General features: G+C 41.0%; 1 protein-coding gene across 2 annotated transcripts in view; it reads right to left on the bottom strand.

The window, feature by feature from the left end:
- TBCA (tubulin folding cofactor A) overlaps positions 1 to 15,798 on the bottom strand; it is a 63,927-nt gene that overhangs the window by 1,262 nt on the left and 46,867 nt on the right. For both annotated transcript variants that reach the window (XM_073344184.2, XM_073344183.2), the window contains exon 3: positions 1,139 to 1,225. In XM_073344184.2, the coding sequence (XP_073200285.1) occupies positions 1,139 to 1,225 (87 nt within the window). The remainder of the gene's footprint in view (positions 1 to 1,138; positions 1,226 to 15,798) is intronic.

The following is a 15,798-nucleotide window of genomic DNA, read 5'->3' as shown; positions in this document are numbered from 1 at the left end:
TCTTCGAAGTTCACTTTAACGGGAACTATGCAAGTGTGTTGGGAGGGGAAAATAACCTTTAAGAACTTTTCAGTATTAAGTTTTGGATTTGTTGAAAAATTTCAAGTCTCTTGATCAAAATACATTATCTGTTTGCCTTCTCAATTTAGGGAACAGTAGCAATGACTAATCAGTAAATTATGTCAACCCCTTCATGTAAACAATCTGAAGACTACTATGCACCTGCAAAAAGATGAAGTCTAACAGCTTGATCCCGCAAAGCGCAGAGCGCTTCATGGAAAATCTGACAAGCCTTTCAACTCCCCTTGAAGTTAACAGGAGTTGAGGTCATTCAGCATCTTGTAGATTCAGGCTCTAATGCTGGCAGCTTAACGGAGATCAGCAGAGGGGAATTCTACCAAGTCATCTCTCCTTCACGCACCACATGTGGGTAAGATTCCTTTGTATAGTTACACTTCACAGTAATGTTTAAATCTACATGGGTAACTAGACTGCTGGTAAAGAAACTGTCAGCTTTTTAATGTAATCCTGTGACCTTAAAGCTAGGTAAAGCAGGTTTGGGCCTTAAATTTCCTATATCACCCCTATTCATATGCAAATAGTTCCACTGAAATCAAGCTAACTACTTATCTTAAGATACTGTGATTATTTTTAATGATGAAATAATCAAAGCAAGCAGAATGTTCCATCTGTAAACCTGAATTCACCTAAAGAGATCAAGAGGTATGGCAATATAACTTGCAAAGCAAGGGACTCCACTTTAATGTCTCAATATTTAAGTGTCTACTGGGTACATGTCCCATTTCGTGTTTCTTAACTTCCTTTTATTAAAGCATACTACTGATTGTATTGTTTCGCTATATCTACACTAAACTTTGTATTCACTTACAGATACACATTCTGAAATCAACTATTCTGCTACATAATACTAGTCGTGGAAATATACACAAAATACTATACAAAATACCATATACAAAGTAGAAAGTGTCCAATCTTAGTTGGTTTCATTATACTGTTACACTGTGAGCTAAATAATTTGCTAATACAACACTATCAATGAAAGAATCTGGCTTTTTAAGTCTTTGTGGCCAGGAGACATGAAATGCTCAAGGTAAGAGTTATTTTGCGCTATACTTACTAATAGTTGACTAAGATCTGCATGCGCAGCTTCTAATCTGCGTTGGCAATCTGGAATCATCATTCGAGATTCTTGCAAGATCTCAATCTGTGAAAGAGAAGCCCGTGAAACAAATGAAGAGCATTTCAGTATTGAATAAACCGATTTTAGAGCTCACACAAAGCTCATTCTTTTCTAAAATAGTTGTCAAAACGACTTTCAAAGATGTTTAAAACAGCTACCTCACAGAAAATACAGATAATTTCACATTAATGACACTACCTTACATCTTATTTAAGAGATATAATTGCTTAACATTTGTAGTGAGTAAATTAAAGCATATATAAGAAAATGATTTTTATATGGCATTTCCATGTCCTACATATTATACATATAGTATAATTAAACATGACAAACTAAGTGTAATTAATGAAGTCCTTTAGAATAATTTTTTTCCCGACGGAAGCAAGAATTAGCTAGTAAAAGCTTTCCATATACAATATTTGTTTAAAAAGACTATTTAAAATAAACTATTTTCCATACTGTCATGAACTAGCTTCATCCAAAATGGGATCAGCTGGTTATATAACTATCTCCTGCATCTTTTAGGTAATAAAGAAAAACAGTGTTCAGCTAATACCACATAGAGATAATTACTGCATGAAAAAAGTTATTGAGTTATTGATTACATCGTGTGCACACTGCAGGAGGTTCTGACTGAAAGACAAAGGCAAAGAAAAATGAAAAGCATAGACCAGCAGGCTCATATTTTTGATGCTTATCATGCATAAAAAGTTATTACTTATCCTTCTGCTTCATTTTAGGAGAAAGATTATTCTCACCATGCACTTTGAGCAAAATTACCAAACTGGCACCCCACTGAATCTGAACATCTTGCCTACACCTAGAGAAAACAAACTTCAGAATTATACAGAAAACCCACTTATATTTCATGGAGTATTTGTGGACCTGAAATCTATACACTGAAAAAGGGGTGTGTGCAGCGTTGTTCTTCAATGTATCAAATCTATTTAGAAATGAAAATCCATTAGCAAATCAAAGTGTGAAACCTGGTGTGACAAAGTTCCTCCTCTACCTTGGTGGGTCTTGCGCTTATTGGTGGATTTGCTCGCCTTAGAGCTTCACAGCAGCCCTCAGTTTGGCCGTTTTCGTGAACCCACAGTCCAGGTCAACTCCTCCTGTGTCTGACCAGGAGTTGGGAGGTTTGGGGGGAACCCAGGCCCGCCCTCTACTCTGGGTTCCAGCCCAGGGCCCTGTGGAATGCAGCTGTTTAGAGTGCCTCCTGCAAGAGCTGTGCAACAGCAACTCCTCCCTGGGCTACTTCCCCATGGCCTCCTCCCAACACCTTTATCCTCACCATAGGACCTTCCTCCTGGTGTCTGATAATGCCTGTACTCCTCAATCCTCGAACAGTCCGCGTTCTCTCTCTCAGCTCCTAGCACCTCTTGCTCCCAGCTCCTTACAAGTGCACCACAAACTGAAGTGAGCTCCTTTTTAAACCCAGGTGCCCCGATTAGCCTGCCTTAATTGATTCTAGCAGTTTCATGACTGGCTGCAGGTGTTCTAATCAGCCTGTCATAATTTGTCTCCAGAAGGTTCCTTCTTGTTCTGGAACCTTCCCTGTTACCTTACCCAGGGAAAAGGGAGCTACTTAGCTTGGGGCTAATATATCTGCCTTCTATTACTCTCCTGTAGCCATCTGGCCCAACCCTGTCACACTGGCTAACCTGTAGTGTAAAGCTTTTACTTTTAATGGCGCACAACATTCTTTCACTCAAAAGGATATTTTCTCCCTTCAATGTCACTGCACAGACTAGTATTAATGGGAATTATATATTCAAAAGGGGGGGGGGGGAAGAGAGCGCACGCGTGTGAGAGTTCAGATGCATTAAGGCCCCAGGCCGCAAAGCACTTGAGTAAATTAATATCTTTAAGCACACAAATGATGGTCCCATAGAATTCAATGGGACTGCTTTTTTTCTTAAAGTTACATGTGTGCTTAAGTGCTTTGCTAGTCTGGAGCCTATATAACCATTTTAGATAAAAATGGGCCTCATGGAGGGGAAAAAAGTTTCCAATTCAGTCTTTACCTTCCCATATGAGAAATTAAGAGACAACCTTTCTACTTTAATGAAACATTAAAAGGTGACACATTTAAAATACAATGGCAAGAAACTAAAAAGTTGAGATTCTCAATAGCAAGATCATCACTTTTATAAAAGAAAAAATGGCCCTAAAAAGATTGCATAATTATTTTAATGGTTCTACAGAAAAATTCAACATTTAGGTTTAAGTAGAAGAGGTACTGGAATTTTTAAAAAGTTAAGATGAATTTACTATCCATTAAAAGACCCTAAATTGACAATATTCAAATCTAAATTTATTCACAGACCAGGTACAGCATATGTAGTAGAAATGCATGATAATCCACCACATTTATATGCTTACCTCTATTCTGGAAAGAACACCTACAGAAGCAAGAATAGTCTGATCATCAGGCCCAGTCAGTCAATCACTGACCTCTGTTGGTACTATTAACAAGTTGTACACTATCATGCTGGTAGATGACGTGGAGAAGAGACCAATTCATTTTACATAGGCCACTGAACAGCTATCAGAGAAAAAAAGATTTAAGCACTGACTTAGAATCTAGAAACTCTACAGCACTAATCCTGGCTTCTTCTGAGGCCTTCATCAAAGGGGCAGAGGAAGCCACATGAGTCCTTCAGTATGGGAGGAAAACTGGCTGAGAATTGTAGAGGTGGTTGCAGTGCTTCCAAATCATTGTGGATTGATTTAAATCAAAGTGATTGGTGATTAAATCACCAATTTAAATCAGCAAACAGAAAATCTTGATTTAAATCAGAGTTTACTTATGCTTTGCAGTATACTTTTTAGTTATTTTCCTAAGGAAAGGTTGATTCTCGCTGGTTGGTAACCATTAAAACATTGATTTATAATTAAATATAGCCATTGCAGTAAATTTGGTACTTCTTTTTGCTAACCAGGAGGATATATTATATTTATACAAATTTATTTAAGCAATTACATAGCTTAACATACATTCAGATTCTTACATTTTTATTATATTAGCAAATGCATCATGCACCATTTTCTATTTACTAAATGATAATTATTTTACTCTGTCAAGCTTTATTTGGATGAAAATGGGTATGCAATTAAATGTAAACAATTATTTTTTATTAGTTAAATGAAACTACCTTAAATGTGCTGGATATTGTTTTTTCTTATGTAAGTTTATCAAAGCATGATTTGCATTTAAAAACAAGTGACATTTAGTTAATCAACTGATGGTTTCTGGTCATCAAATCCTTCAAGACTTTAGAATTATAGATCTCATCCTCATACTTTGTTTTATTAGCAGATTGGAAGAACAAAGAAGATTTTTCCTGCTTTTTCAATTCCTAATTGGTTTCTTAACTTTGAATAAACTATAGTCATTTAAATGAATTAATTGAATAAACTGAAATGAAGAAAACATTCTCTCCCTACCTGCAAATGGCAGTTGAAAACCGTGTTAGCATTTCAGCAAACACTAGTTTCAACAGCTTAATCAGTCACTTCCACCAGTTCAGTGGTTTAACTTTCTTTAAAACTTTGGCAGCAAACTTCTATTGCTTACTGTTTTGTTAAATTAATAAAGTTTAGACTTAACACAGGTTGTCAATTTCAAATTAAATTGCACATTTTTATTTTTAAAAAAAGTATTTAAATCAAAAATCCAATTTAAATAAAATCAGATTTTTTAATCCAGTCTGTTCCAAAATTTCTTGGGAAGAAGTGATACTAAATAGAAAATGAAAGGGGGTGAAATTCTACAGTTACATTTAGCAGGCCCAGTGACAAAGGAAGCCTGAAGACAACTGCGAACTATTAGACAGTCATTCAGAAATTCTGGGAACACTTTGATTCATACAAGAATGTTACTTGGAAAAACTAACATTTTCTTTACAACAGTTGCACAGTGAGAACACTGATCACAAACCTTCAAAATAAAGCTTAAGTGTGTAAGTCTGAACAGTTAGATTAATGTAGTAACTAAAGATGGGATTTTCAAGGAACCTAAATGCTTGGATGTCCAAACCTCATTGAAATCTGAAAGTCAAAGGGTACCCAATTCCAATACACACCTCTGAAAATCCCAGGCTGAATTATTTGTGCTAGAACTAACAGGCAGGTCAAAGGAAGGTTATTATAGACTTTAAGGTCAGAAGGGACCACCATGATCATCTAGTCTGATGTTCTGCACATTGCAGGCCACAGAACCTCATCCACCCACTCCTGCCTCAACTTCTGGCTGAGCTACTGAAGTCCTCAAATCATGATTTAAAGACTTCAAGTACAGAGAATCTGCCATTTACACGAGTTTAAATCTGCAAGTGCCCCATGCAAAGGACAGCAAAATAAAACCACCCCCAGTTGTCTCTGACAATTTGATCCGTGGGAAAATTACCTCCCGACAGCAAATATGGTGATCAGTTAATCTTCGAGCATGGGGGCAAGACCCACCAGCCAGATACCTGGGAATGAACTCTCCATAGTAATTCATAGTCCTCTCCATCTAGTATCCCATCACCAGCCACTGGAAATATTTGCTGCTAGCAGTCACAGATCAACCAGATGCCATTATAGGCAGTTTCAGTTTCACCAGACCATCTCCTCCATAAACTTATCAAGCTCAGTCTTGAAGCCAGTTAGGTTTTTTGTCCCCACTGCTCCCCGTGGAAGTTTGTTCCAGAACTTCACTCATCTGATGGCTAGAAGTCTGTCTATTTTCAAGCCTGAACTTGTTGAAGGCCAATTTATATCCATTTGTTCTCGTGCCAGCATTGGCCCTTAAATTAAATAACTCCTCTCCCTCCCTGGTATTTATTCCTCTAATGTATTTATAAAAAGCAATCATATCTCCCCTCAACCTTTTCTGGTTAGGCTAAACAAGCCAAGCTCTTGAGACTCTTGTCTTATAAGGTAGGTTTTCCATTCTTCTGATCATCTTAGTAGCCCTTCTCTGTACCATCATGAGAAACTAACCTGACTTTGCAAAGATCAATGAATATTTGGGGGTTATTGAGAAATGTGATGCCCGAAAGTATTAAGCATGGAAAGAACTAAAGTGTATCTGATTAAAAATGCTTGTTGAGGCACAATGACAGAGTACTTGGGTAAACAAACCAGATTTGTTTATAAGTGTACAGGCAAACATTAAAAAGGGATCCAGCACAGAAGGTGGTTATGTACATAACAGAAGCAACTTTTTTTTTTTTTTTTTTTTTTTTTTTTTTTTTAAGATTAGTGCTCTTAGTGCAAAATGCAAAGATGTCAAAAGAAAAAATTGTTATGGACAAAGCTTTGATGATGAAAAAAACATCTTTACGGGATCTCAAGTTTACAAAGCAAGGTTATACAATAGATTGGGTTATGAAATGGGAAACAAAGCATTTCAGAAACAGATATTGGAAATGAGCACAATGTGGTCAGAGTAAGCATACACAATATGTAGGGCCCTACCAAATTCACTGTCCATTCTAGTCAATTTCAGAGTCCTAGAATTTTTAAAATAATAAATTTCATGATTTCAGATATTTAAATCTGAAATTTCATAGTGCTGTAACTGTAGGGGTCCTGACCCAAAAGTGGGCTGTGGGGAGGTTGCAAGATTATTGTAGGGAGGTTGTGGTGTTGTCACTCTTACTCCTGTGCTGCTGCTGGTGGGGCGCTGCCTTCAGAGCTGGGCACCTCACCAGCAGCCACTGCTCTCTGGCCACCAAGGTCTGAAGGCAGTGCAGAAATAAGGGTGGCAATACCATGACCCCCCTAAAATAACATTGCAACCCTCCCATAACCCCCTTTTGGGTCAGGACCCCCAGTTTGAGAAACACTTGTCTCCCTGGGAAATCTGTACAGTATAAAGTAAAAGAAGACCAGATTTCAGGCATTTTTCACGGCCGTGAATTTGGTAGGGCCCTAACAATATGATTAGACACTGCCTGATGTTAAAATAGAAAACTAAGCTTGTTTCAAGCAGAAGGCAAAACTACACTAGCACTTCTGTACAAGGACAGATACCAGACTGTAGAGTTTTAAACAGTGCAACAGGAAGTTCCAAGTCTTCATGCACTGAAGAGCAGTCTGCTATTGCAGATGGTCAAACAGGTGTGTAACTTGTCTACTGAACAAGACACAGAAGATTTTCTTAAGTAATCAGATGAGATATTTAGTGAACTGGAAAGCATTAAGTGTATAAAAACATCACACACCGATACAGACTCCAGTATGCACCACCTACACGCACAACTTGTTTGGACTGTAAAAGTTAGATATTATTAAAACTAATCCAAACATCAGCTGCCTCCGTTAACTGAAAGTAAAAATAAATAAATATTTGTACAGATCCAAAATAACTGAACAGAGCCAAACACAAGTGCTAGTCCATCAGAAACATAAAAGTATTTTAGATTTAAGCAGAGAAGTTTAGGCAGTTCAATTTTCGATATCAAGTTCAGAACCACAATTTCTGCTCCCCTTGATAAATATGTTTAAGTAACTCCCATTTTAAAACTGACTAAGCATCGAAGGTGTACCAAAGCATCACATTACTGATCTTTTGAGAATCTGGATGTGGTGGAAATAATTGCTGCTGATTTAGGATGAAGAAGAGGTGAATAATCTGCAACATGCCAAAAACCAGAATTTTGGATTTAACAAGAACAAATGCCAGTTTGGGTTGAATTAGTTTAATTGTGCAGGACGTACATGGAGTGACAAAGTTTGATCAGATCCAAGAAAGGTGAGGACTACTGCAAAAAACACACACCAGGTCCCCAAAACCAGAGATTCATGGGATGTTGAACATGTAGATAATTCTATCAAATTAGAGATAAATTTAAGTGGTCCACTTAAAATGCTATTTGTGGACAGTACAGAATGGCACTGAGATAACTTCAGCAAGTTTTTCCTTTTTGCCAGTTATCTGGTCAGAATGTTACTCAACATCTAGAGAAAGAAAGCCCAACGGTAACTCCCCAAGTCCCAGCTTGGGATGGTAATAACAACAGCAATACTGAATTTGATCAGAGTAGTGAAAAAGTTGGTCCTAAATTCCCTGCCATGCTAAATAAATTGGCAAATTATCCCCAGAAAGAAGTAACCAAAAATGGAAGGGAACCCTTACCCCAACAAAAGCATCTAATTAAAACAGATTTTGATAACAGCTTATGATGGTCTGTAGTAATAAGTATGCATCCTCACCACAGTTTAAAAAAAAACACAAAAAACAAAAAAAAAACCAAAACAGATTTTAGTTCAATTGGATCCTGGTCAAACCATTCAATTTTGTACTTTCCTTCAATAAGAGTGTGTTTCTCACCTTGTTGAGTAACTGAGATTCTTTGAAATGGGCATCCCTGTGAGTTCTCCACTGTAGAGCCCATTCGTTGGAAGGATGGGGCTTCGGAGCTGGATTAGCAAATCAATGATAAGATAAGTCAGTTTTAACAGAGCATCTGAGATCAAGTCTTGCTCAGTGGTGTATTGCTCCGTCAACGTGTGAGCAGATGCTCGGTGACTGCTTTACAAATGTCCATAATGGATACATTGTTTAGAAAGTCTATCAAAGTGGAAAGTGATCTGCTGGAGTGTGTTCAAGTCCCTGGTGGGGGGTGCAGCTCATGTTGTCGGTAGCAAAAGGTGAATGCACCCAGGAATCCATTTAGAGAGCCTCTGCTTGGATATAGTGGATCCTTAGATCTTTCTGTAACATAAAGGAATAGTCTTGGTGATTTCCTGAAGGGCTTTGTCCTTTCAAGATACAATGCTAGTGACCATCTCACATCTAAAGAAAGCAACATCACCTCTCGTTTGTTCTCATGAGGTTGATGGAAGGTGGATGGGTTGATTCAAGTGTAATGAAGGTGGTATTTTGGGTAGAAATTTAGGATGTGGTCGTAAAGTAACCTTGTCTTTGAAGAATATTGTATATGGGTGGGGGACGGGGGACATGCCATGAGTGTCCCTAGTTCTCTCATTCGTCACGTGGATGTCATGGTGACAAGAAAGGCCACCTTCATTGATAAGTGTTGTCATAACCATACAGCTAGGGGTAGCCTAGAATTCCTCCTTACCTGTAAGGGGTGAAGAAGCTCAAATAACCTGGTTGGCACCTGACCAAAAGGACCAATAGGGAAAGAAGATACTTTCAAATCTGGGGGAAGGCTTTATTTGTGCTCGTTGTTTGTTTGTGTTCTCTGGGGAAGCAGAGAAGCATCAGGTCAGAAAACTCCTCCTCCTAAAATGAGTCTCAATATTGCAAAAAGAGTAAGTAAATAAGGCAAGTCGTGTTAAGATTATCTTTTGTTTTTAGCTTGTGAATTTTCCCTATGCTTAGAGGGAGGTTTATCCCTGTTGTCACTTTTAAGTTTTGTCTAGAGGGGAATCCTCTGTGTTTTGAATCGGATTACCCTGTAAAGTTACCTTCCATCCTGATTTTACAGGAGTGATTCTTTTACTTTCTCTTTATTATAAAGTTCTGTTTAAGAATCTGGTTTACCTATTTGGTTGGTATATTATTCTCAAGCCTCCCCAGGAAAGGGGGTGAAGGGGCTTGGGGGGGATATTTTAGGGAACAGAAACTCCAGGTGGTCTTTTTCCTGAATCTTTGTCTAACTCACTTGGTAGTGGCAGCAGTACCCATCCAAGGACAAGGAAGGATGTGTGCCTTGGGGAAGTTTTTAACCTAAGCTGGTAGGAATAAGCTTAGGGGGTCTTTCATGCGGGTCCCCACATCTGTACCCTAGAATTCAGAGTGGGGAGGGAATCCTGACAGGTGTACAAGTGAACATGTGGCTAATGGTCCAAATGGGGGACCAGTGAGACAGCATAGTTCTAGGTTGAGGTGCCAGGGTGGGGTATGGGGTATGTATCTCAGGATAGAGGTTCCGAATACCCCCTGAGGAATCATTTAGTGAGAAAATGGGTGAAGACTGAGAACCCATCAACTTTTTGAATGAAAGCCATGATGGCTGCGAGGTGTACTGTAAGTGGGCTTGATGACAGACCAGACTTCTTTAACTCCAGTACATAATCTAGAACCAGTGGCAAGGGGCAGGTAATAGCTGTGGCTTGCCTATTCTGGCACCATATATGGAATCTCTTCCACTTGTGAAAGTAAGTATAACATGTAGTCAATCTTCTGCTGTTAAATAATATATCTTCTGAACAGGTCAGTTCAATGTTCTAGAGCCATGGAGGAGCCACACCTTCAGGTAGAGAATCGGCAAGTTTGGGTGGCGATCCTGGTCTGCATCCTGAGACAGGAGTGTGTGTGTGTGTGTGGTGGACAGACAGATATCTTCAACAGGTATGGGAACCAAGTGTGTCTGGGCAATGGGGCAGCTATCAATATGACTCTGGATTGTTTGGTCTATCTTCTGTATCACCCTGGATAGCAGAGGTGCATCCCATTTGATGAGGAAAGCATCGCCCAGAGATTGGGGCTCCAATCCTGCTCTTGAACAAAAAAGTGTGGACACTTGGCATTCCGGGCTGTAGCAAAAAGGTGTATAGTTGGGAAACACCAGCATCTGAATATATTCTATAAAACCCTGGTGTTTCTTTCCCATTCATAGTCCTGAGAGAACTTTCTACTTAGTGCAACTGCTGTAGTGTTCTGACATCCTCGTAGATAGGTAGCTGGTATGTTGATGTTGTGATGAATGCACCAGTTTCATAATGTCATTTCTTTGGTGCAGATGGAATGTGACCTTGCTCCCCCTTGAAGGTTTCTATAAAACAAGCAAGCGATGTTGTCTGTTAGTACCTTTATAGTCTTATTCCTCCTGATCACAGGTAAGAAGTGTGAGTGCACTGCAGACTGCTCGTAATTCCAGTAGTTTGATGTGTAAAAGTTGACTCTGGGGGGGACCACCTGCCCTGAATTGTGTGGTTGTGCAAGTGTGTTCCCAAACCTAACAGAGATGCATCCGCTGTAAGTATAACGGACAGAGGGGATTGCGTGAAGGGGACTCAGACACACATTGTGGGGTTGAGCCCACCAATGTAGAGAATTTTTGATTTTGAGTGGCATAGTGAGACACTTGTTCAGATTGTCTGTGCGGAACATATGTTGTCTGGAGCCAGCCCTGGAGACAATGCATATGTAGCCTGGCATGCCTTACGACGAAAATGGTTGCTGCCATATGCCCTAATAGTTGGAGACAGGTCCTAGCTGATGTCTGTAGGATGGTTTGTGCTGTGGCGATCAAGGGTGACAAATCTGTGGAGTGGTAATGAGGCTTTGGCCTCCAGTGCATCAAGGTGGACCCCACTGAATTCTAGGTTTTGAACAGGGTGTCAACGTTGATTTTTGCATGTTTATTTTTTAGTCCTAGTTGAGAGAAGAGAACCATTATCCTCTGAATAGCTTCTACAGCATCTTTCTGAGAAAGACAGCTGTCTAAGTAGGAGAATATCATGACTCCTTGCTTGCAGAGTTGGTCCACCATGACTGCAAAAACCTTGGATGTCTTGGGGGCACCACAGAGAGGTCAAAAGGCAGTACTTTGAACTGGTAGTGATTCTGTCCCAGAATGAGTCGAAGGAAGCTCCTGTGCACTGAATGTATGGAGATATGAAAATATCCATCCTGGGAAGTCGAGGGCAGAGAACCAGTCCCCCTGTTCCAGTGCTTGGATTATAGCTACTAACGTGACCATCCTCAATCACTGAACCTTCACGAACATGTGGAGTTTCCTTAGGTCGAGAAAGGGCCTCTATTCCCTGCTCTTTTTCTGAGTTAAGCAGTAGTGGGAATAAAAGCCTCTCCCTCTGTGTTGTGTCAGTACTGATTCTACAAACCCAAGAGCAGGAGGTGATTTTATTTTGTAGAAGATGCTTGTGAGAAGGGTCCCTGAACAGGGACAAGGAGAGAGGGTGGATGGGGGGCGGGAGGGGAAGAGAGGGGGCAAATGGGATTGGAGTAACCAGTGTTTATACATTTCTAATATTCATTTGTCCAAGGTGATGGTCTGCCATACTGGTGGAATGGGATCAGGCGGTCTCCGAAAAGATGGATGATTGTTGATGGTTCCAGTGCTTGGAAATGGGAAAGGCATCTTGGGCCCTTGACCAAACCCTCAAAATTGCTGTTTCAAGGAGGGTTGTTGGGATGTTGATGGCTGAGATGGGAATGGTCTACGTCTCTTAGGCCTCTGTCTCCATTTTTGTAGGTCATATTGTCGCTGTGGTTGGACATATGGGGGCAGGCCTTGTTCATTGTACTGACGGTATTTCCCCGGCTTCCTTCTTTGTGCAGGTGTGTAAATGCACAAAGACCAAAGAGTTGCACTGCAATCCTTTAGTGTGTGGAGGGATTAGTCAGTCTTGGCCACGAACAATTGCTGGCGCTCAAAGGGAAGATCTTTAACAGTAGACGGGACCTTCTTGGGAAACCCAGAGATGTGGAGTCACGAAGCCCGTCACATAACTACTGCGATAGTAATGGATCACGTGATTGTGTCTGCCACGTCCAACGAAGCTTATAAGACCATCTGTGCAAGGTGGTGTTTTGTTTTTTTTTTGTTATCCGGGATACAGTCAATAAATCTGGACATCTTAGAATCAGAAATCTTGGACATCATAATTTGTGTGGTTGTATTTGGCCATCAAAGCTTTGTAATTGGGGATTCTGAATTGCAGAGTTGCTGACCAACAGGCTTTGTGCCCAAAGGGTCTAACTGTTTCCAGTCCTTATTGTACAGGGTGATTCTGGAGTGGTGCTATCTTTATTCATGGCCTCTACCACCAAGGAATTTGGTGGGAGATGTGAAAACAAAAAATCAATAGCCTTAGAGGGGACATAATATTTGTTGACTGCTCTTTTACAAGTGGGTGGTATTGTTGCAGGGGTCTGCTGGATGATCTTGGCTGGATCCATGAGTGCCTCATTTATAGGAAGCATAATCTTTGATGTTTATGTCTGTAAAATATTCAACAGCTTATGTTGAGACTCCGCAACTTCTTCCAGGTGTATTTCGAGCATCAGCAATTATTTTAAATAGCTCCTGGAACCGTTTAAAGTCTAAGTGGTGAAGGCATGACTGCTTCATCTGGGGAGGACAAAGAGAGATTGATTGGAGGGGTGACTTCCCATTCCAAAGCTTCCTCCCGTTCCTCAAAAGTCTCCTCCGGAGGCTCTACCCACTGAGGCTGATGGGGAACGCCACCTCCTCTCCCTGTAGGTGCTAGAAGGCCTAAAGTACTGGTGGCTGTATGGAGGCCATGGATTCCAATAAGGCCATTGCGGTGGGAATGGCATTGGTGGTGGCATCCATGGATGTCCATACCATCCTTGGGTGTCACTTAGCTGGTAAGTGGCTTGCTCCACTGGTCATGCAAATGGGTGAGGAGTGGTCCCCTTCCGCCTCATCATCATCTTCATCGCTGGAAAAAGGAGGGGTTGATCTCAGTGGTGGTATAGGTTGGCATGGTTCTGAGTATGCCAGAGTACGAAGAAGGGGAGATTCTGGTGTTGCATAGACTAGCAAGTTCTTATGATAAAGGAATTAGTGTGGTGCTGCTAGCCTCGATACAGAGGATGGTGTTTGTAGACGGTACTGCTGTTGTAGCTGATGTCACTGTACTATGCACTAGGGGACCAGTAGATGGAGCCACAGACTGTAGTGATGTTGAGCTGCTTGGTGCCAGATGTTTAAGAGGCTCCATCAGTACTAAGTAGGAGGAGGTAGGCTTCTCTCTGTCACTCCTCTCAGAGCCAGCCTGCTTAAGGTCTTTGGCTTTCGCAGTATCAGCAGTACCGTAAGATCCCGCCGACTTGTAGATGCTTAACCATGCTGCAGTCAGTTGTGTGTTGAACGAGTCAGGGATCACTTCTTTTTGGCTGGTTCCCTGGAAGGAGAATTTGTTGCCTGCTATTCCTACCCCCCACCTTTTTTGAGGACTGTGATAGGGATGGTCTGTCAGGGGCCATCGCTGGCATTAGAGCAGGGGGTGTGTATCTGTGTTCTGGGGGTCAGACACCAGGTGCAGTGACTTCTGCCTTGGTATAAGTTTTAGCTTTAGGTCCCTTGCTTGTGGTAACGAAGATACTTCTGAATAATGTGTCTTGCCAAGGCAATGGACACACTGAGCATTTCCATCACTGACCGGGATTGATTCCCAACAAGCAAGACATTGTTTAAAGCCCGGAGATCTGGGTATGCCCATCAGTAGCATTCCCCCAGGAGAAGGGGGTTAAAACTACACTATACTAAAGCGTGAATGGAAATAATGGTATCTGATAATTTAAAAGAATTTTTTAAAATAAAATAAATAGGGAAGAGGAGGGTAACTATATCTAACTCTATTCTAACACCAAGTAACAGTGTAAGTCTAAGATATAACGAAGTGAGGTGTTGCCATGGCTCCATCTGAGCGAAGAGAGTTGAGAAGGAACCGGTGGCGGTTCAGTCACATATCACTATGCAACCACCAGAAGTGGCACAACACAGGGAGAGCGCATGTGTTACCAAAGTGGTCACTACTACTGAAATTCTCCGATCACAGGTGCAGGAGGACACAGATTCACCTAAAGTTGAGCACCCAAAGTGACACTCCTCCAAGAAGAATTTATCATTATGTGAAAGGTTAAAAATTATCATCCTGCCATCCTTTACCTTTGTTGGATATAATATTTCAAACAGAACATACCCCTGATAAGGTGACAAGGTCGGTGTGGTAACATATTTTACTGAACCAATTTCTGTTGGTGGGAGACACAAGCTTTTGAACTTACACAGAGGTGTCCTTCAGGTCTTGAAGATGAGCTGTATGTAAGCTCCAAAGCTTCTCTCTCTCACCAACAGAAGTCAGTCCAATAAAAGATATTACACCATCCTCCTTGTGTGTCTAATATCCTGGGAACCAATGTGGCTACAACAACACTGCACACAAGGATAAGGTGCACAGGGAAAAGAAGATGGGGCCAAGAAAGCAGAGATGTGTTAATCAGGAAGGTGTCCTTATTTCATAGTGTAGTTCACCTCTTAAAAGAGACTAGGTGATCTAAAGCTCAATATGGGATAGTGAGAAGATAAAAGAACCATCAAAATACATCTTCTCAAAAACTAGTATCAGAATTACTTAGGTGTGAGAGTTTTAGGCTAAGAAATTTGCTACATGAATTAAAAAAAATACACCTATTAAAGAAGGACTCCATGACCACTTGTTCTTTGCCTGTTACAAAACTGAAAATAAAGGCACTTTTGAAAGAGTGGTTTTCCTCAGCCAGATTAGAAGAGGCTATGAATTGAAGGGAGTGGGGACAAAGGCAAACATGTTTTACTGCAGGGGTGGCCAATCTGTGGCTCCAGAGCCATATGCAGCTCTTCAGAAGTTAATATACGGCTCCTTGTACTGGCACCAACTCCAGGGCTGGAGCTACAGGCGCCAATTTTCCAATGTGCCAGGGGGTGCTCATTGCTCAACCCCTGGCTCTGCCACAAGCCCCACTCCCTCCCCTGAGCCCACTGTGCCCTCCCCCCTTGCCCCCAGAGCCTCCTGCATGCCACGAAACAGCTGATGGAGAGGGAAGGGGAGGCCCTGCTGGTGGGTGGAAGGAGCTGGGGTGGAGCTGATGGGGGACTGCT

Source organism: Lepidochelys kempii, chromosome 5 (assembly GCF_965140285.1).
Source record: "Lepidochelys kempii isolate rLepKem1 chromosome 5, rLepKem1.hap1, whole genome shotgun sequence".
NCBI lineage: Eukaryota > Metazoa > Chordata > Testudines > Cheloniidae > Lepidochelys > Lepidochelys kempii.
Note: the sequence above shows the minus strand (reverse complement) of the source record. Positions and strands in the feature narration are given on the sequence as shown.